Source organism: Aythya marila (genome assembly GCF_965140915.1).
Source record: "Aythya marila genome assembly, chromosome: 3".
NCBI classification, from domain to species: domain Eukaryota; kingdom Metazoa; phylum Chordata; class Aves; order Anseriformes; family Anatidae; genus Aythya; species Aythya marila.
The window spans coordinates 34,396,131-34,417,434 of NC_139044.1; the positions used below are offsets into that span (position 1 = coordinate 34,396,131).

Here is a 21,304-nt window from a genome sequence, read left to right on the forward strand (position 1 = left end):
CTACATGCAGTCAGTTCCTCTGTGAAAGAGAGGATTTTACAGTGTCCTAAATTTATACAGTGACCCATAGACTGCACTATAAAATTGCTCTGATCTCCTTACAGAAAAAATCATCACATCCATATGATTAAAAAAGTTTGTCATCAAAATCTGCCTTAAATGAGTGATAAAATCAGCACATTTGTCAGCTGTATGTTTTAAATATTCAGTAATGTTTTTGTCTACAGTTTCAATTTCTTGTGAAATTCCAGATAAAGTGATGTAGCTGTCAGTAAAAGTCAACATATATCCACAACTACTGTGGATTTTAACTAATACAATTATTTCTTATCTGAGGAAGGGCCTTCATATTTATTATAAAATTAATGTTTTAAAATTAAAACGGTAAAGCTAAATGTTTACTTAAAAATATGTATGTGTATTTCATTACACTGCATTTTCTTTTTAAAGTGAAAACAATGAAAAATATTTTGCCATAGATATAAAAAGGCATATTGTGCTGTTTTTGCTTTTAATTAAACCTAATGGCCTTGAAATATCAAGTGCTTAAGAATTGTCGTGAGTGGATATTTTTCAGTGCTGTAGAAGTCTAAAATGGGATTTATTTTAAGATGTCAAGTATATAAATATGTTCTGGTGCAAATAATTTGGCATTGTAGCTGTTAAGATTCATAATTGCATTGTATTTAAACACAGTCAGGCTTAGTCACTATTATTCCTGTAACCTGCAAACATAAAGGAAAGAGCAAAGGTACAAAAGAATTATCTCTTGAAAAAAAAGCTCCTTATAAAAGGACAAAGTGAAATCTTCATAAACATACTTTAGCATATGGACTTTTGCATGCACTCAATTGAAAGAGAAACAAAACAAGTAGGATACATAAAGCTTTGAGATATATTACACATACCTGAAACTAGTGGTTGAAAAACCAGCCCTTCATTACAGGTCAGTGTTAGAAAGAGTTCTAAGCAAAACTTAGGCCACTATCAAACAGTTTTAGTTACAATTTCTGCCAGTATCTTTTAGAATCCCTCATCTTCTTCCATGAAAGCTCTGAATCAGCTGGCAGGTGCCTTCTGATTTTTCATGGGAAGTTACATTAACAAATGGGAGTGAATACCAAGGAAGTAAAATTGCTTTTTATGAGTTCTAATATCCCAGAGGAATTCTATTTTGAAATTAGAAATTTCTAGTTTGAAATTTGAAAGCCCTACTCACTTTTTCCTCTTTCCTTAGATATGTTTGATGAGTTTACAAAATGAATGTAGCAAATCTAAAAGGAAATCTTATCCATCATTTTCCATCATTTAAAAATAAAGGCCAGAGTTTTCTGGTGATTGTCACCATTGCTTATCTCATTGCAATTTCAGAGGGAGCACTATAATAACATAAATTATGCTATTCCAGTGCTGGTCAAAAGGATAGAAGGGAAGCTTGGCCCTGGTTATTTGGGAAATCATTCAGCTTTTCTCATTCTTTTTCATCTGAGAAATTAAGTGTTTTGTCATTACCTACTTCTAGAGAAAAGCTGGAGATTAGTGTTTTGTTTTGTTTAGTTTTTCTCTGTTCTAGTGACTGGCTATGATACTTGCAGAACATTGAAAATATTTAATTTCTGTGAATATTGATTAATCATTTTTTGTAACTGTTGTCTGATATGTATTGCATATGTATTTTTTCAATGAAATGTTACAAAATTTGTTATTTTTTAAAGTATTTAATTATGTTTTCCTCCTTATATAACTAATATTTTAAAGCTATTTTTTTTTAATTATGCTAATCTATGATTTTTAGATTTATTACTCCTGAGGATACAGCATGGTTTGATAAAACTGTTACTAAAGCAATTGAAGAATATGTGGATACAGGTGTAACTGTTTTCCAAGAAGAGCGATATTTTGTAGATTTTCTGCGGGACATACCTGAACCAACTGGTGACGAACCAGAAGATTTTGTATTTGAAGCTCCAAAAATTTATGAGGAGGTATTTTCATTTTGCACCTAAAATACTCAGCACCGAAGTTTTCCTTTAATTATTAAGTACATTATATATAACTTACATCATATGGAAGCTTTGTTGAATACCTGCCACATTTTCTGTGAATCTGCTTATACATATTTTTGGGTTAGTATGCAATAAGTCATTTCAGCAACATTAAAATATATATATTAAAATATGTTTAAGTTAATGATGCTATACAAATGTACTTTATTCATTCCTTCTTTTTCCTTCACCTTTCCCCTTTTTTTACAGCATTAGCCAAAAAATTTCTGCTTACACACAGGTACAATCACTGAAGTGAATTAACAAGATAATTTCATGATGTGTGCCCCAAACAAGAACTCAAGTTTATGCATAAAGATGCCAGCAGCGTTTTAAGTTCTGAAGGGCTCTGCTAGCATTGTTGCTGATCTTTTCTTTTTTTTTTCTTTTTCTTTTCCTTTTTTTTTTTTTTTTTAATATATAATTTGTAATCTTTCAGGTTCCAAGCTTTGAATTTCTTTGTGAAAAATTGCAAATGTATCAGAGACAATACAATGAATGTATTAGAGGATCATTTCTTGATTTGGTGTTTTTCAAGGATGCAATGACACATCTTATTAAGGTTTGGGTTTTGTTACTTTTGTATTAGTTTAACTATTGCCATAGTGATCCTGAGTTGGACAACTTATGCTTGGGGTGCATAGTCTGAAAAGCAGCTCCTATCCCCAAATTTGTTTGCTTTCTTTCCCTAGCCATTTGAAGGAACTAGAAAAGGCCCACAGTCATTTTGCCTCTTTGCATATTTTGTAATAAATGCCTTATTTTAAATATTTTTTTAAACTTCTGGGTGTTCAGAAGTATACAGATTACCCTCAGTGGGAATGGTGAGGTCACAAAGAGGTACATTTGTCTTTTGTATATACATTTTTTTAATCTTTAAGAATTCAAAAGACACTTCAAAGGTAGCTGTACCTGACAAGTGACCAAAGCAGTGTGAGGTAGAATCTGACTGGATGAGAGACGAGAAGAGAGATAAATAAATAAGGAGTGTAGTGGAATGTTGTAGGGTATTCTCAGTTCACGATCAAATGAATCTTTTCAGAACAGAAGATACAAGGGAAGAATTCATACCAAGTCAAAATTGAATTTGGAGGGGAAAAAAAGGCTAAGTGTAGATTTTGTTTGAAGCAGTGTGCCTCTGGTTTAAGAAGATGTGTTAGTTACCTCAGAAATTTCTTAAACTTGGTAGTCTGTTTACTGAAAGACATGTAGAAGCTGTATGAAAACCAAAAAAGAAAAAGAGAGATGTTGTATTATTCACTGGTTAACCTAAAGTGAATTAAATTATTACATTTTCTTTGCATCTGAATGGGAAAAAAATATGTAATTCAGTTCAAGTGGTAGTAGGTGAAGCCCTGTTGTGACTGCAGTAATGATAAATTTTGCCACCCTTGTAACAATAATAAAATAGAAGTCTAAATATGAAATTGTCTAGGTAGGCTCAGAAGGAACTGCATGTAAAACCAAAATTAATTTACTTGAAGGAAAAAAATGAATATAATTCAAAGGCTTGATATAGGTGCCCATCTTTTCTTTTTGTACATAATTTATATGAGGAATGAAGCAAACTGTAGCATCCAACAGTAGTAGTGCACTAATAGTGCACTAATAAAACTGATAAAGCCAAGAAATGTGTCATGTCATATATATAGAGGAGTTCTGAGGAGGGGAAAAAAAAAAAAAAAAGCAATTAGATAATAAATTTGTAATCCAGCTTTTGTATCTGAGAGATTTATTAATGAAACTACTTCAAAGGAAATATTAAAAGTAAATAAAACAGAAAATCACAGTTAAACTATAATTTAGTGTTTCTTCAACTGAAAAATCCAAGTATTTCAAACTCTTAAAATTAATGTAGTATATTTCATTCTTCTACATTTTTTTAATTTATAGTTTTGAACATAGTCAGGATGTAGATGTAGATTACAGCTCAAAATGTCTGCCTTTATTGAAATCCTATTGATACCCTTAATTATAATCATTCTATAGTCTTACAAGAGAACTCTTTCATTTCAGTTACACAAAATTCCTAAAGAATGTTCCTCTGAGAAGTTGTCTTCAAAACTTAGTGTCTTTTTAATACTCTTTATGTTTAATTTGATTAAATTCAGTTGTTTTATAACAGAATTTTAATTTTGCTAATGAATATTTTTATTTTTTTCAATGTACTATTATTCTATTTTTCCAATACAGATATCCCGGATAATTCGGACAGCATATGGAAATGCTTTACTTGTTGGAGTTGGTGGTTCTGGAAAACAAAGTCTTTCAAGGTTGGCCTCCTATATTGCTGGCTATAAAATATTTCAGATCACTTTAACCAGGTAAGAAATGTGAGACGTGTATATAGGTGCAATTTATACTGCTGTTTTCTCTTTACACAATAATAATAGTATGTTTTTAACAGCTTGTCTTTTTCATTTTGTGACCAATTAAAAATGGAAATTGAAAAAAATAATTTATATCTGATTTGTGTACAATATTGGAGGAAGTTTGAGCTCTAAAAGATGAAACGTGTTAGCTATTCCCAAGACAAAATATGTGTATTTACAAAGGGGTCTTCCACTATCATTTGTAAAACACTAATCTGGAAATAGCAGTATTCTGTGTTATTTTGAACTACCACATCATGTTTCTTATTACTTGTAGATCCTATAATGTAAGCAATCTGTCAGATGATTTAAAACTTCTGTATAGAACAGCTGGAGCAGAAGGAAAAGGCATTACTTTTATTTTCACTGATAACGAAATAAAAGAGGAGTCATTTTTGGAATACGTGAATAATCTACTGTCTTCAGGAGAGGTAAGTCTCATTGTGACAGACAACGTACTTCACAAGCAGGAAACTGGAGAAACCATTCTCCTTAATTTCTATTTATTTTCATAATAAACTGTGGAATTGATAATGATTAACCCTAAAATGTGTCAACATTTAAGAGAAAGAGTGCTCTTGGTGTGGACTGCCTGTATCTGTATTTTAATACAAGGCAGGAAAAGACCAGAAAAGCATTACCTTGAGTATTTCAGTAGCTTTTGTTAAATGAAGATTCACTGGCCAGTCAAGATCTGTATTCTTTCTGAGTTAGAATTTTTAGATTTTAATGGAGTTAAATGAAGTATAAATCAGGAACAAATTTGTTTTTAATATGTCTAAACTGTGGAGTTTATATAGGCATATATGTTCATATATGCAGAGAGATATACAGGTGTAAACAGAAGAGTATTTACAAACTCTATATCCATGCAATTTATTTTCTTATCAATTTTAATTTTATATAAAGATTTCTAATTTATTTGCTCGGGATGAACTGGATGAAATCACTCAAGGACTAATACCAGTGATGAAAAAAGAGATGCCTCGGTGTCCTCCTACATTTGATAATCTTTATGAGTATTTTTTAACTCGGGCAAAGAAGAACTTGCACATTGTCCTCTGCTTTTCTCCGGTAAGTTTTTATATCTGTCTTCCTTGCTTCCATTAGCAAACTATCCTGTAAATTGTGAAATAATTATTTCAAGTTTGTATTTCTGAGGAGATATAAAGACACATTGAAAGACTACCAAAATCTGGGGTATAATTGCTGGTATAATAAAAGTAATAGTATAATTGTTAGAACTTAAAAGCAAAATACTTTAAAGATGAATCACTCTCTTCATGTTAGCTTGATTTTCATTTTTTTCCTCCTGCTGTATTCTTGCCTAATTAAAATCAATGTATGCAGATTTCTGAAATTCTTGCTTGCAACTTGAAAGAAGAATTTCATTTTGAAATATTAAGAAAGATTCATTTTTGTCATTAGCTTCTTCAAAATTGGTAAAATATTGAATGTAGCAAATGTAACAAAATATTTAACAGAAAAGCCTATGCAGGGTGTTCTAAATAGAAAATTAGCAAGAAAAAAAATAGATTACTAGTTTATATGCATTAAATATTTTGATCAACCTAATTTAGATATTGCATCCTAAATTAATAGTGTTACTCTCTTTAGGTTGGTGAGAAGTTCCGTGCACGTTCATTGAAATTTCCTGGGCTCATATCTGGATGCACCATGGATTGGTTCAGTCGATGGCCTAAGGAAGCTCTTGTAGCTGTAGCCAGTTATTTTCTTTCAGAATTTAATATGGTCTGCTCTGTATCAGTTAAAACACAAATTGTAGAAACCATGGGTCTCTTTCATGATATAGTTTCAGAAAGCTGTGAGAATTATTTCCAAAGGTAATATATTTATATAAATATAATAATCCCCCTAATATTGCTACTGATAGTGTTTTTGAATTCAATGTGTTGTATGAACCAGTAAGTCTCTTTTAAGGCTAATATGAAAATGAAAGTGCTATATCAATATATTCAAAGGCCATAAAAATAATTACTATCAAATCGCAGATTTGTTATCTTCCTTCCTACTATTCCTCATCTTTAAATTTGCTTATGTGGATAAAAGTAATACAACTGAATGTGAGGCTTTGCATTATGAAGAACATTGATTCTGACTGATTTAAGTGCTTGTTTTATATTACCATCTATTGCCAGATTGGCAACATATTAGAAGTAACCAAATTGCTGTATAATTGAATATATGTACAAAGTTGACGTTGCCAATATACCATGTTTTAGGTATCGAAGAAGAGCCTATGTAACACCTAAATCTTATCTCTCTTTCATCAATGGATACAAAGACGTTTATAGTGAAAAGTTAGCAAGTATTAATGAACAAGCTGAACGTATGCAAATTGGTAAGCAAAATATGGATAAAGATATGTCTAGGGAAATATGGATTTGTCTATGGATATCCTTGCTATACAATCTGAATGCCTCATTACAGATTTCTGTTGAGCAATGAGCTATTTTTACATGTGGTCATTTTATAAATGGGGATCTTAAATACAGAAAAGTATGGTTCATATTTCTTATAATTTTGAATATCTGTTTGAAATGATGTAATTTTTACATTTAGAATAGTACTTAATGGGTTCAGAGTATAGTTGCAGTTTTCTGCAATTTGCATCTAGACATATTTTTATAAATTGAAAAAACAGTAGAACAGCTCAGGAAACCTGATTTTTATGGGGGAAAAAAAAAAAAAAGATACGGTTTTTCAATTTAACAGCATAGAGAAACATCTACATGATAAGATTTTTCATAGAAAGGCAAAAATATATACTTTTTAGATAACGATTAATGATGCAACTGATACACTTCACATGAAGAAAAGAATAAGAATGTGATTGTGTTTGTCTTCTGCAGCACTGATGCTCAGAAAAATCACATCTGTCAGTTTATGGGCAACCATTACAAAATCACAAGAACACTTGGTCATCCCTGACTCCAAATGTGCTCCAGTTTACTACATTTTACAGAATGATCTCAAAAAGTTTGTTATTAATTATTTAGCTATTTCACGTGTCCGTACTTTAATCCTTAGTCTTTCATAACTTAATGTCAAATAGATTTAGAGGGTTAGAAAGATTAACCTTGAAAGTTGTTTCAAGCTGTTAGGAGATTATCCTGATAGGGAATTTAAATGTTATGTTGTCAAAGTCAGTTGAGATAACATTGCTTGTTGCATCTCCTTATTGAGATGTCGTTGCTGTACGTAATAATGTCAGGGCCAATTCAAGGTGCTTGTAAAACAGCAAAAAATGTGAGAAATTCCATGATCAGTACTGCTTTCTAGAAAAAACCTGGTTTGAGTACACTGAATGAGTGCTCATCAGCCCAAGCAACACATTTTGAAAGATATAAATAACTCTTTTCTTCTGCTTTGTCACTTTGGATGAACAATCTTGTAACACACATGAGGAAAAAAATATGTCTGGGGAAAGGAATGTTTTAAACAACTTTGTTGTTGTTTCACAGTGAGTGTCTTTAGTGAATATACCTTTTGACTTTATTGTTGAAAGTGGCAAAGTAGTGGCTCTTTTGTTAAGGAATAATAAAGAGCCCGTGGAATGGCAGTAGCTTGATTGTGAGGCAGCTGTGACAGAGAACAGGAGATGTCCTAGGAGAGAGTGCTTTTCTGTGTAAAATGTGGTAACAGAAGTGGAGAGAGAGAACAGAAAAAACACCACACATGAGATGCATCAAAGGTGTAATTGCAAGAGTGCTTGGACTCTAGTCTTTAAGGAGAAAGGATGCTGAGGAAATTGCTTCCAGGCAAGATGTAAGATTTTTAAGATTCAGTTGTGAAGAGGAGAGAAGAAGCTAGAGAGGATTCAGCATGCAGTGTGGAACTCAGCCAAAAATCAGTGCTCATATCTATGAGCAACAGAGGAGAGAAAATAGAGATGCGTGGGACAGACTGAATATGTAATAAGACTAGAGGAGCAAACACCTCTCTTTTTGAGCAGCTGCGTAAGGCTAAAAGGCCTCTATGGATTGTTGCTTCAGCATATATGGGAGTATTATTGGACTGGCCCTGAACTATGTGGACATAGGGTTTTTTTTTTTTTTTTTTTTTTTTTTTTTGTTTTGTTTTGTTTTGTTTTGTTTTGTTTTTCTGTGCTTTCTGTCACCAGAGATAAGAAAAGCTCCAATATGCACAAGCTGGAGGCTGTAATCTTGCAGTGACTTTTGAGCCTACTTTTGGTGACTCTGCTTTGGGGATTCGGTCATCTGTGCCTTCACAAAAGCTGCGTGAGATTCAACAGGTTGAATCTCACATTTCATGCTGAATTCCATATTGATGAAACTAGCATCCAGTCTAACTATAAAATTATCTCTGAAGATGGGCCATGTAACTTCTCACTTTCTGGAAAGAACTCCCAGTCAGAAGGCAATCATGGATCCAAATACTGATGTCATTTTCTAATTCAATGTTACAAGTGCAGTATAAGTCTGATTTTCTGATCATTTTGTGTCTTTTTGAAACAACATATCCTCAGCACACCACTTTTAGGTACCATTTACATCTATAACAAACCAAAACTAAAAATTTTCCGATTTCTTTTTGAAGACTCAAGCTTGTTTATTATCATTTGGTACCCCATGAAATTATTTATATCTATGAAAAATGAATTTAAAGCACAATCAAGTTAGTATGACTTTTATGCACTTTCTTTGTCAAGAAAATTTGAAGAAGAGCAAAAGATACAAGTTATTTGGTATCCAGAACTAGATTATATTATGTAATTAGGAAAAAATAGTTTTCATTTTTCTGATTTTTATCTTTTAATTAATAGGTCTGTCTAAACTGATGGAGGCCAGTGAATCTGTTGCTAAGCTCTCTCAGGAACTTGCTATTAAGGAGAAGGAACTGGCTGTGGCATCTGTAAAGGCAGATGAAGTAAGGATTAAAGTGCTAAATAGCAAAAGGCAGTGGATAGCATTAGGATATATAGTGGGGTAAAGTGGTATGGCAGAAGTCTCTCATAATTTGTATAAGTCAATAAATGTGCATTGTGGTCTAAATAGAGGTTTTGCCCCTGTGCCAGCAGTCAGTAAAGCACATACTTTTGAAACAACAGAGGCTGGGATTATACTGGCTGGGTGGGAGTTCATAAACATATTCAAAGACTGTGTTTCTTCCTTGTTTTCCTCTCATTTATTTCCACTCCTATAAGCATCGGGCTTAATTTTTTGCTTCACATGTTGTTTATTTCTCTGCGCGTTTGACTAAAGTTTATTAAATTTGGTGTTATAAGTGCACTTATTTGCCGATGAGTTAATGAATGGCAATGGCACTTCAGTATTTCAAAATTGCTTTTCATAATTCATCCAGCTTTAGTTCAGTTTCGTATTTTGTTTTTACATTACCAAGGTGTCCATATATTCATGAGACTGGTGGTCTGGCATATATCAAATATTACTTTAGGCATTCTGTTTTCTGAAAGATACCATAATATTCTGATGGTGCATATATAATATGCACTAGAGAGCAAACCTTTTGCCAGTGATTGCTAAGGGACAACCTGCATTCTTCATAAGATAGAAAATGACAGAAAAGGGATGAATTCACACTGCTCACAATTGAAGCGTATGATAGATATTTGTATTTGATATGCATTTTGGAATATCTGTCTGACAATAATTGTTTACATAGCCTCTGGGATGTCAACTTTTTAAATAGGGTACTGCCTATGAGTCATCATAAGTAGAAGATATATGGACAAAATAAAAGAACAGTTATTTATTTAAATTAAGTGTGATATTATTTATATGCCATATATTTTTTTCTTTCCACTTAGTATTGAGCCTGTAGAAATCAGAATTAGATTTGACCAAAAAAAAAAAAAAAAAAAAAGAGGGATTTTGTTTTTTATCTATTATTTCTTTTCACAGCTATTTGAGAACATTATTTATGTCTGGTAAATGCACTCAGAATGCTGGTCTAATGCTGACCCTACAGATAATCCTGAAAAAAAAAAATATATTCTGACACCAACTCTATGTCACATGTACAATAGAACTAAAAATACATGTACTGAAGAATAAAGACACAAATGGATAACAATTCTGTGGATTCACTGGGTTTTTCTTTCAATAGACTAGTTAAAAATGAGTTGTCTTAGACTAGAGAAGTAAAAGGAAGGCTGAATGTTCATGAAGACAGTTTGCCATCCTCCATTAGTTCGATTAGCTATTTTATTTTTATCTTTATTTGCAGAATTATTGTGGAAAAAAAAAAGCAAATAGTTATTGTATTGGAAAAGTATAGATTCAAATCAGATGAAAATCCATCATAGAATAAAAAGAAACAAACAAAAAACAAGCTTTGAAAGCCACTGAAAGGTCTTTTATCCATTTAAAAAAAAAAAATCAATTTTACCGTCTAACTCCTGCTGAGAGACTACTCCAATTTTTCTTTGTGAGGATTCTGTAAATGATAATCATTTTGATTCCATGCTTTATAGGATTAGGATTTATCAGATTTCTGGGGTTAGCCTTATATATATATATTTTTAAAATATCCTTATATATCTCTTGTAGCTGATATCTTAATCACTCGTTCCACCATTTTGATGCATGCTTTTCATGTGTTTATTAACAACTCCAGGTACTAGCAGAAGTCACAGCAAGTGCTGAAGCTGCATCTAAAGTAAAAAATGAAGTCCAAGGTGTGAAAGATAAAGCACAAAAAATTGTCGATGAAATCGATTTAGAAAAAGTGAAAGCAGAAAGTAAACTGGAGGCAGCTAAACCAGCATTAGAAGAAGCAGAAGCTGCATTGAATGTGAATAAATTTCTTACATTTTCATTGGCTTTGTGCTATTTGAGTCACCAGTGAAAGAAAGGCTAGTTTCACCAATGTGCAGTTGTCAGTTGTTTTTGACTGCTGACACCAGTTTATCACTGTAGGTGGTGATGTCTCTGAATGTTTATGGAGTGTGCAATTTCTTTCTAAAAACATAGAGATTATTTTGTAGTGATTGTCCCGTTTTTACCTTACTAATTGATCTTTGTCAGGCATAAATCTTTCCCAAAGTTACAGATGCATTTAGAATTTAGAATCTTGATATTCTGAATTAAAAAGAATAATTCTTGTTCTATTTTTTTTTAATTATTATTTTTTTTCGTACTTAACTAGTTGTATATTCCTTTTAAGAAAGAGGTGTATAAGGCTGTGTCAGCCTTCACTAAAAAATCATTAAAACTGGAGAGAAAGAAAAAACAAAGAGGATCCAGGGAATCAGAATCAGAGTTAAGGAATTTTGAGGCACTGCTGCACTCTATAATTTAATTTCATTATTCTCCTTTGAACAGGAGAAAAAACTTTAAAAACTTAAACTTTGAACTTAATAACTTAAGAGCTCTGAAATCAAAAATCAGTAATGTATTGCATGGTTAAGGACTTCTGTTCCACTTACCAGAACCTATGTGACAAAACCATAATGAGTGGAAAAAGTAAGGAAAAGTGAGTGTTGTTTACTCTTATACTGATAGATAACAATATAAATAAAACTTTCAAAACCACTCACAAAATGCACTTTTATAAAATATGTGTACTCCTGCGCTATCCTGTGGATTCTATATTTTATCTGTAACTACTCTTTCCAGACAGTGGCATGCATGTATTTTGCAGACACAAATTAATTCCTTAGTTTAGAAGTTTTAATCATTTATTATTTTTGTTTGAAATATTATTAAACTAAGCAAAGTGTCAGTGATGCTACTAGGAAATGAATTTAAAATAACAATATGTCATACCTATAATAGCTTAGAAAGCAACAAAATAGATCGAATTTATCTCAGAATAAATGATGACAACCCTTAAAAATCCAAAATATTGTTATACCAAGGAAAGTGTTTGTACTTAAGTACTCTGCAATTTATTATACTCTTCTTCAGTCAAGTAGATTGCCAAGTTAATGCTGTAGTTCTGTTTATTTAAAATTTAATTTTGAGTGCTATCTTTAACACTGAGAAAATATTCACATCTAATATGTATTTGTTAAAAGTATTTATGTTTTATATAACTATAACATTCAGTAAAGTAAGCCCAGTAACTCATATTTTGTATGTTCTTAATATAACTTACCTCAGAGAAAAGTATGACAAATAATATTAAAATCAAGATATTTAATAGGAAAATATGGCAATGGTATTGAGGTATACAATGTATTGTTACATTTTTCTTGAAATAGACGATCAAACCAGTGGATATTGCTACTGTTAGAAAACTTGCAAAACCTCCTCACCTAATTATGAGGATCATGGACTGTTGTCTGTTACTGTTCCAAAAGCCAGTAGATCCAGTTACCATGGATCCGGAAAAGCCTTGCTGCAAGCCATCATGGGGAGAATCATTAAAAGTAAGTGGAGTTTTCAAATTGTGTTTCTTAAAAATCAGAAGTAGCATCGTACATATCAGAGGATTTATGATGTCATTTACTCAAAGCAGGAAATAAGTTTGTAAAAATGCAAATGTGGTTTTAAGATGCATATAGAATACAAATAGAATTTGTTAGCAGTTAGTAAGAGAGTTGCTTAGAGGATTGTGTTGGTCCAGTTCCATGTGACCTTATACCTGAAAAAGAATTATTGTTGTCAGTAGTACTTCCTTCTAATGTTCTCATAAAATGTGTTTGTCTCTCATTCTATGTATATTTACCATGCATAAGGTACGGCTATTCTGGAACATCCCTCTTTCTCTTTGTGAATTTGCAGGCTCAGAATTAAACATTTTTTTTTCTGTTCTCCAGACTTCTTGATTGTTTGACTAAGAGATATAAGGTGTTTTTTTTTTTTTTTGCTTGTTTGTTGTTTTGTTTTGTTTTGTTTTGTTTTGTTTTTCCCCCATTCTGCATTTCAGTATTTTTGGCCCAGATTCCTTGAGCAGATGGCCATATCTTCTAGCCTTTATCTCTCTCTTCTCTTACGCTCTTCTTTCCACGCCTTTTCCTGCCATTCTTTAATTTTTCTTCTACCTCTATTAGTATATTAATTTGCAGTTATTGCTGCCCCAAAGTTGTCATGCAAATGAAGAAAAATTGCATACCTTGGATATGAATAGAGCTCTCACTTTTTGTTTAAGCTTGCCCAGACACTAAGAAATCACCAATCCTTTTCATTTTCCATGGACATAATGAAATGGGATAATCAGTTATTCCATGACTTGGTTTTAACATGTTAAGCATTTGTTAGAAATTTTTAAAACCAATGGTTTCCCTTTCCTGAACTTAGATCACATTTCAAAAATGCATAAGCTGGTTTTATTGGCATTCTTTAGGTAAATTACAAGTGTATTTTTGAGGCTGTATCTTGGCTGAAATTTTTACGAAATGCTGCTTTTTAAATGCTTCCTAAATGGCAAAGCAGCAATATGATATAGAAACTACATTCACTGAAGTATAATTTCTTAAAACTTTAGAATTGTTGAAGCATGTGGTAGGAGATAGAACTGAATAGAACACCCTTGTAATAATAACTGCATGAATTACCTCCTTTTTCAGAAGAATTTTGGGAACTCCCTTCCATCCTACATTCATTCCATCCATCCATCCATCCATCCATCCATCCATCCATCCATCCATCCATCCATCTGACATACTCACCTATAATCAACCTTTTGGTAATAAAATGAGTAAAGAGACTACAAACATCCTGCCTTCTTTTTTTGCAGCTTATGAGTGGCCCATTCCTGCAGAGTCTCCAGCAGTTTCCTAAGGACTCAATCAATGAAGAAACAGTAGAATTACTTCAACCTTACTTTAACATGGAAGACTATACACTGGAGAGTGGTAAAAAGGTGTGTGGTAACGTAGCGGGACTCCTGTCTTGGACACAAGCCATGGCGATATTTTATGGTGTTAATAGAGAAGTCTTACCTCTTAAGGTAACACATCACCTCTATCTTTGTGTTTTATTTCCATGTAATTTAATTTCATTTACTTTAATCATCATAATATTTATTTATTTTTAAATATGTAAATAAATTGATTCAGACATAACTGCCTGCAGAATGTAGTGGCTATGGATGATATGAGTAGGAAAAAAACAAACAAACAAACAGTATCCTCCTCTTGATTCTAGACACAACACAGAACAATTTAGTTTAAATGAAATTTAGGAGAGATTAACTATACGATGAAAAGTAGTATTCTTACTGTTCCATTGTCTTTCCAAGAGATCCCAAATATCTGTATCACACAGGAAAACAGAATTTTCTTAATGGCAGAGTGATCTCTTAAATTCACTTAGTCAGACAGATGCTCTGGTTTACTGTGTGCAGTGAAAACTATTTTCTTTGTTTTTATTGTGTTAGAATTGTTTTCATAAGGTTGTACTAGGATACAATCTTCATTGATTCTCAAGAGTCCTGCAAACAGATCTTTCATGCTGAAACTAATAGAGGGTTACCAGCTATTTTACTTTCTCTGCTTTCATGCAATAACTTAGAGCAAGTGGAGGGCTGATTTCCTGGCCAGATGTCGGCATTGTTGAGAGATTTGGGGCTCACATGAGTAAAGGAGTTATGTCCCAATGTATTTTAGGAGTAATTTTCACTTTTGTGTGGGTGTTCTTTTACATGTACATGAACATTTGAACATAATTTTTTTATCAGAGGTAAAGATAATATAGGAGCTCAAATACAGTGTTTGTTGTTTTTTGGATTATAAAACAAGTATTTAATGCCTATAGATCCCAAAGGGGAACAAATATGAGTGCTGATTCCAAATCTTATTAGGTCACAGGTATAAATGTAATTTAAAAAGCAACAGTGATGCAGGTTATGATTCAATAAATAAATAAATTAGAATCTAATGAATATCCTATATTTAGTATAAATATATGCTTATGGAGGATTCACTGTTTTAGGATCATGATTTTGCAGTGGATGAAAACTGTATTGTTAGCTGATCAAGGACAAATCTGTTGTAATTGTTGATCACTGTAGAATGCACAAATTAAAAAGAGAGACTAAAGTGTATAGTCAAGCAAGAAGATTATGAGTGGTTGTTTTTTTTTAGGCTAATCAATATTTACAGATCAGAAACCTTAATACCTTAACCAGCTTCCTTAAATGTAATTTTTTACTAAAACAAATATATATATATAGTTGATAGTAGTACTCAAGGCTCCTACTAGATATTTAACACAAAAGTAATATCTGAAGTATATATACATGTATATTGCACAGTTTTCAAAGGAAATAATTAATATTTATTCAAATACTAATATAAATATATTTCTGTGCATTATTGGCTGTTAATTTCCAACTAAGCAGGCAGAAAATAAATCCTCAAAGTATATTCAAATCCTGTACCATTATTGTTTTAATATTCATTTTCTTTGTAGGCTAACTTGGCAAAACAGGAAGGCCGCCTGAAAGTCGCTAATGCAGAATTAGCAAAGGCTCAGGAAGCGTTAGATGAAAAGCAAGCTGAACTGGATAAAGTGCAGGCGAAGTTTGATGCAGCAATGAAGGAGAAAATGGTGAGATACAAGTATTTCTATTATGAAAATGCTTATATGCAAAACTTACACTATCAGGAATTGATACAGACATTCACTTAGTACCTACCACCTTGAATGTCATGGATGAGGCTCATGCATAAAAATTAAAGAGATTTAAATCTGTTCTCTCATATTTTGTTTTCCTATGAATAGGCACATATTAGACAATAGATGCACTTACAGATCTCCAGAATGACCTCTAAATCGATTAACCATCATAAGGTGTTGAACTAATATATAAAATAACTCTTAAGATTTTTGCATTCTATTATTAAACGAAATAGGACATTCTTTCATTCTTAGGACTTACTGAATGATGCAGAAACATGCAGAAGAAAGATGCAAGCAGCCTCTGCACTTATAGATGGACTGAGTGGAGAGAAAGTTAGGTGGACTGAGCAAAGGAAAGAATTTAAATCTCAGATTAACAGGTATCAAATTCATCAGAGAAAATAAAATGTAAAAAATGAAGATCCAGCAAGCAATTTAATAACTTTAATAGTTGTACTTCATTTTCCTCCTAGAAATCTTAATATAATTGCACAATTAAGTGAATTGTCCTGAAATTTGAATTTCCGTCCCATAATTATTTGTAACTGAATGCTTGTATTTCACTTCAGAACAATACCGCACATTCCATAATTCATTGGACTTAATTCATTTTTAATTCATTCAAAAGGGATTATTCGAGTGCAGTTATGTACTTATGTTACAGCTGTCTCTCCTGTCCCCTTAACACTCTTGTTCTAATGTTACTGGGAGAGTGAAACCCTCAGATAGGTGGGAGATAGGAATGATCTAAGGTGACTATGTGAAGGAAGAGGAGAACGAATTCTTCCTATGAGGAAGAATTCCTAACCTGATACTAGTTAGGAAAAAAGCATCCCTTTTGATATTTGTTATGGTATATTTGAATGAAACAGGGAGTAGTAGAAACTGGACATTAGCCCTTGTCCTATAGCTGGTGTGTTGAAACACATGTAGGATATAGTAGGCCTTGCTCTGAGAAATTCAGAAACTTTGGAGCCCCCACAGTGTACCACTCCAAATGCAAAAATGTTGAGCACCAGTTCTTTCCTTAAATAGCCCTAAGAACAGAAATTTTCTAAGTATGTTTTAAAAGCTGCTTATCTAAATCAATAGAAAATGAAATTGCACATCACCTTTTATTTTTATTTTTTATTTTTATTTTTCCAGACTTGTGGGAGATGTACTGCTTTGCACAGGTTTTCTTTCCTACTGTGGACCTTTTAATCAAAACTTCAGGAAGCTTTTGCTTAAAGACTTATGGGAAGCAGAGATGAGAGCACATAAAATCCCCTTTACTGAAAACTTGAACCTGATTTCTATGTTGGTAGATCCCCCAACAGTAAGTTCTTGGTGATCAGTGGGTTTCATTTTAATTTCAGTGAACATATTTTTTTGCTGTTAGACAGCATTATGCTTACAACAGGACCATTATCCACAATATTGCTGTCCAGTGTAGTTCTGTGGTTTCCCAAAGTTCTTGGCAATTTCCACTAAACATCTGAGTACTGAGAATGTTTAGAATGTTTAGATAGATAAACAAGTTATGTATGATAAACAAGTTATATATTATACATGTACAATTGCATAATTGCCAGTAACATCGTGTAATTTCATGCATCTTATTTTGGGAATCCATAACCACATCTGTAGGATACATATCTACTAGGACAGTGTTGCTTGTTGATAGCTTTTGTTTCTGTCAATGTTATCTGGGTATAGTCTGAAAAAAGAAAAACAGATTTTATATCAAAGAGTTTTATATCAAAGATTTTATATCAATTTTTTTTAATATCAAAAAGACATTTAGCAAAGAATGTATGAAATATTTTCATGGAAGTCAGAAAGAGGATAATGTCTTTCCAGAGTATTCAAGTACTGTTCTTCAGATATTAAGTCCAAAACTCTCAGTCTGGTTTTCTCTTAATTAACCCCAGTGCTTAATTTGGCTGTCAAGTTTTCTTAGACTATAAATATTTTCTGTCCATATTAGTCATTTTTCAGGAGCTTCAGATATGCATCCCCTTTTGCTTGATGTCTCCATTGTTCCTTATAATAATCTTGATTGAAAGGTAATAGTTCCAGTGAGATTCTATTCCAAACTTTTTTATTTTTATTATTATTATTCAGATTAGCGAGTGGAATCTTCAAGGACTGCCTGGAGATGATCTCTCAATTCAGAATGGTATCATTGTCACTAAGGCAACTAGATACCCCCTTTTGGTAGACCCACAAACTCAAGGAAAAACATGGATTAAAAAGAAAGAACAGGATAATGAATTACAGGTGAACAATGTTTTAAAAACATAATGTGCTACATTATATTCCTTTAAATGTTATAGCCCAGCACTGGACTGCTCAGATGTTTCTTTCCAGTAATGAGCAGAGGAGAAGGATCACCTTCCTCAGCCTTCTGGTGATGCTCTTACTAAAGCAGCCCAGAATGCTGTTACTGTTTGCTGCAAAAGCAGCTTGCAAGTTCATGTTCGTATAGTCCACCAAGACTCCAGAGTGCTTTTGTGCAAAGCTCTTTTCCAATAGGATGGCCCTATTTCATAGCTGAAGCTAAAATCTTGAAAAAAAAAATGAGAGGTTTCTAAATTTTAAAATAATAAATACAAACAAACAAACAAATGTAGTGTTTTATTTACTTATTTTTATGGTTTCACATACTACAAGTTCCTTTTTTGTGCTATTTCAAATATCTGAGTTCATGGTATTGTAACAGTGATTCATCTATTAGACTGAATTCAGAAAGAATTTCTCAAGATTTAAAAACAAAATTAGGAAATCTTATCTGTGGACGTAGAATAGAAAATCAGAAGCTAGACGTGTGACTTCAAAAATGCACGTAACATTTTCAACTTTCAATAAGTTGTGCCAGTTTTCCTTGTGTTCTGATAATGAAGTTTTGCAGACTCCATTACAGCTGATCTTTTACTTCACCATTTACATTTCATTGTATACACAAGGAGTATTTTTTTCTGGATAAATTGCTGCATGGCCAACATTTGTTACTGCCTTTAAAATGCAACTAACAAAACCAATGAAAAAAATTTTTGTTGTGAGATCTGTGGTTTTCATGGAAGACTTTGAAGAAATGCTTTGTCCTTATATCAATATATAATTTATTTTTTGAGGTAACAACTTTGAATCACAAGTATTTCCGTACACACCTAGAAGATAGTCTTTCATTGGGACGATCACTTGTAATTGAAGATATAGGTGAAGAGTTGGATCCAGTCCTTGATAATATATTAGAAAAGAATTTCATGAAATCTGGAACTTCTTTTAAGGTTAGTAATTGAATGAAAGACCTGGAATAAGTAGTTAGTTTTGTGATGAATGATATTTTGCCCATTTATTCCAAACCTCTACTGCATCAGGTAAACTTTGTATTCAGTAGGGCAGTGTGAAAAATGAAACTGAACTAATAAAAAACAAGAGGCAGATCCTCGGCAGAGTAGTAAGTTGATGAGTCTAAAATTTAACTACTGAAGTTATTTCTGAAGTTTACAAACCAGAACCAATTATGTTTAATCTTTTGAATGCTTAGAATACTTTCTATTGATTTTCAAGCAATTTCATTTTACACCCTTTAACAGAGCTATCTAGGTTTGAAAAGATATTTCTGTTTCTAGGGTGGAATGCTGATGGGTAAGCAACCATGGAATATTTAGTCTGGAATATAACTGTTTTCTGAAGCAACAAGCCAAAAGTTTTATTAATAATATTAAGTATATTCCCAACCTTGAAAAATCATGAAAGTTTCTGACCTCCAATAGATGAAGAAATAACTTGCAAATTCTTAAACATCCCCTCTTCAAATACTCTGAACTTTCAAAGAGTTTCAGAATTCCTCTCTTTGGTATTTCAAATATTCATTTACTTATTTATTGCTTGTACATATAATTGATGTGAATAAAGTTCATTTTCCTCTGCTTAACATTATCATATACTTACTCCACAGGTGAAAGTTGGTGATAAAGAAGTAGATGTAATGAGTTCCTTTAGACTATACATTACCACAAAGCTACCGAATCCTGCTTTCACACCTGAAATTAATGCAAAAACATCAATTATTGATTTTACTGTTACAATGAAAGGACTTGAGAATCAGTTACTGAGAAGAGTAATTCTTACTGAAAAACAGGTAACCTAACAGTGCACGTAAACCATAGTGATGCTTAATTTTAAAGTGGAAGAAAAAGTCATCCATTCTCTAATTTTATTTTATTTTTTTTTTATGGAGATTCAGTATGAAAATTTTAAAATGGCAATAATATACACCGGTGATTTTCTACAGATGTCAATATGATAAAAAACTAAGCAGAAGTATTTGGCATTCATAAGATACTTCCAACTAAGTAAAAATGCTTTAAAAAAAAGATGCTACAGTAACATATTTTAGATAGCAGAAAAAAACAAAATGCACATTCCATGAACTTGAAAAATCAGCACCTGAATTTCAAGTATTATTCATAGTGTTCATTATTCATAGTATTCATATACATAGTGTCATGCCATTTCCTTGTCTTTTAATAACAGGAACTAGAGGCAGAACGAATTAAACTCATGGAAGATGTAATGTTTAATAAAAGGAAGATGAAAGAACTGGAGGACAATCTTCTGTACAAACTAAGTGCAACTAGAGGTTCTGTATCAAAGAGTACAATAACTATGATTTTAAAGGGCAAATTAGGCTGCTGTACAATACAGCCTTTCCATACAGAAATTGATTTATTTATTTAAAACACAATACATGAACATACAATGGTAGAGATTTGAAGTATGTGATTTACCGGAACATGAGGAATTTGGTACGATAGCAAGCCATTATATAGCTATTCCAGACACTAAATATTTTAAGCACCTACGCAAGTTTTGTGAAATAAACCAAATTCTTCATAGCTTTCTGCCCCTCAGATGAGGTAAAATATCTGATCATGGGCAAATCCTTAATCCACTGAAAATGCAGAGTTAAATGGGCTAGTTAAAATAGTGTTGAAAGTCTTTTGCATTACATTAGGAGCCTGCACATATTCAATTTTTTTTTTTTTGGGGGGGGGGAGGGAGGGGTGCAGGGGAGGATAAAAATAAAAAGATGATGACTTCCAGCAGATTGATTAAAAAGTACTTGAGATGGATAAATACTATTGTGTGTGTGATCATTGTCTTTAGGACTCTAAGTCTCTTTGACTTTGAATGTGACAATCAACAGACTAACAAAAATTGCATAACTCTGTATGAATATCATGTTATATGCCTGGAAGAGGTGACGTCTCTAGTAAATGGTGCAAAACTCTTGGTACACATACCTTCAACTTGACATAAATTG

At 32.4% G+C, this 21,304-nt stretch overlaps 1 protein-coding gene across 1 annotated transcript in view; it reads left to right on the forward strand.

Moving 5' to 3' along the window:
• The window catches only part of DNAH8 (dynein axonemal heavy chain 8), a gene marked incomplete at both ends in the record, with an annotated part of 131,818 nt that overhangs the window by 85,636 nt on the left and 24,878 nt on the right, over nt 1-21,304 (forward strand). Inside the window, 18 exons of the mRNA XM_082758173.1 lie at nt 1,796-1,985; nt 2,485-2,607; nt 4,239-4,369; nt 4,695-4,848; nt 5,327-5,491; nt 6,035-6,261; nt 6,661-6,779; nt 9,225-9,328; nt 11,039-11,215; nt 12,627-12,794; nt 14,105-14,317; nt 15,781-15,918; nt 16,243-16,370; nt 17,137-17,308; nt 18,097-18,252; nt 19,107-19,262; nt 19,937-20,119; nt 20,515-20,620. Coding sequence (XP_082614299.1) covers nt 1,796-1,985; nt 2,485-2,607; nt 4,239-4,369; nt 4,695-4,848; nt 5,327-5,491; nt 6,035-6,261; nt 6,661-6,779; nt 9,225-9,328; nt 11,039-11,215; nt 12,627-12,794; nt 14,105-14,317; nt 15,781-15,918; nt 16,243-16,370; nt 17,137-17,308; nt 18,097-18,252; nt 19,107-19,262; nt 19,937-20,119; nt 20,515-20,620 — 2,810 coding nt within the window. The remainder of the gene's footprint in view (nt 1-1,795; nt 1,986-2,484; nt 2,608-4,238; nt 4,370-4,694; nt 4,849-5,326; nt 5,492-6,034; nt 6,262-6,660; nt 6,780-9,224; nt 9,329-11,038; nt 11,216-12,626; nt 12,795-14,104; nt 14,318-15,780; nt 15,919-16,242; nt 16,371-17,136; nt 17,309-18,096; nt 18,253-19,106; nt 19,263-19,936; nt 20,120-20,514; nt 20,621-21,304) is intronic.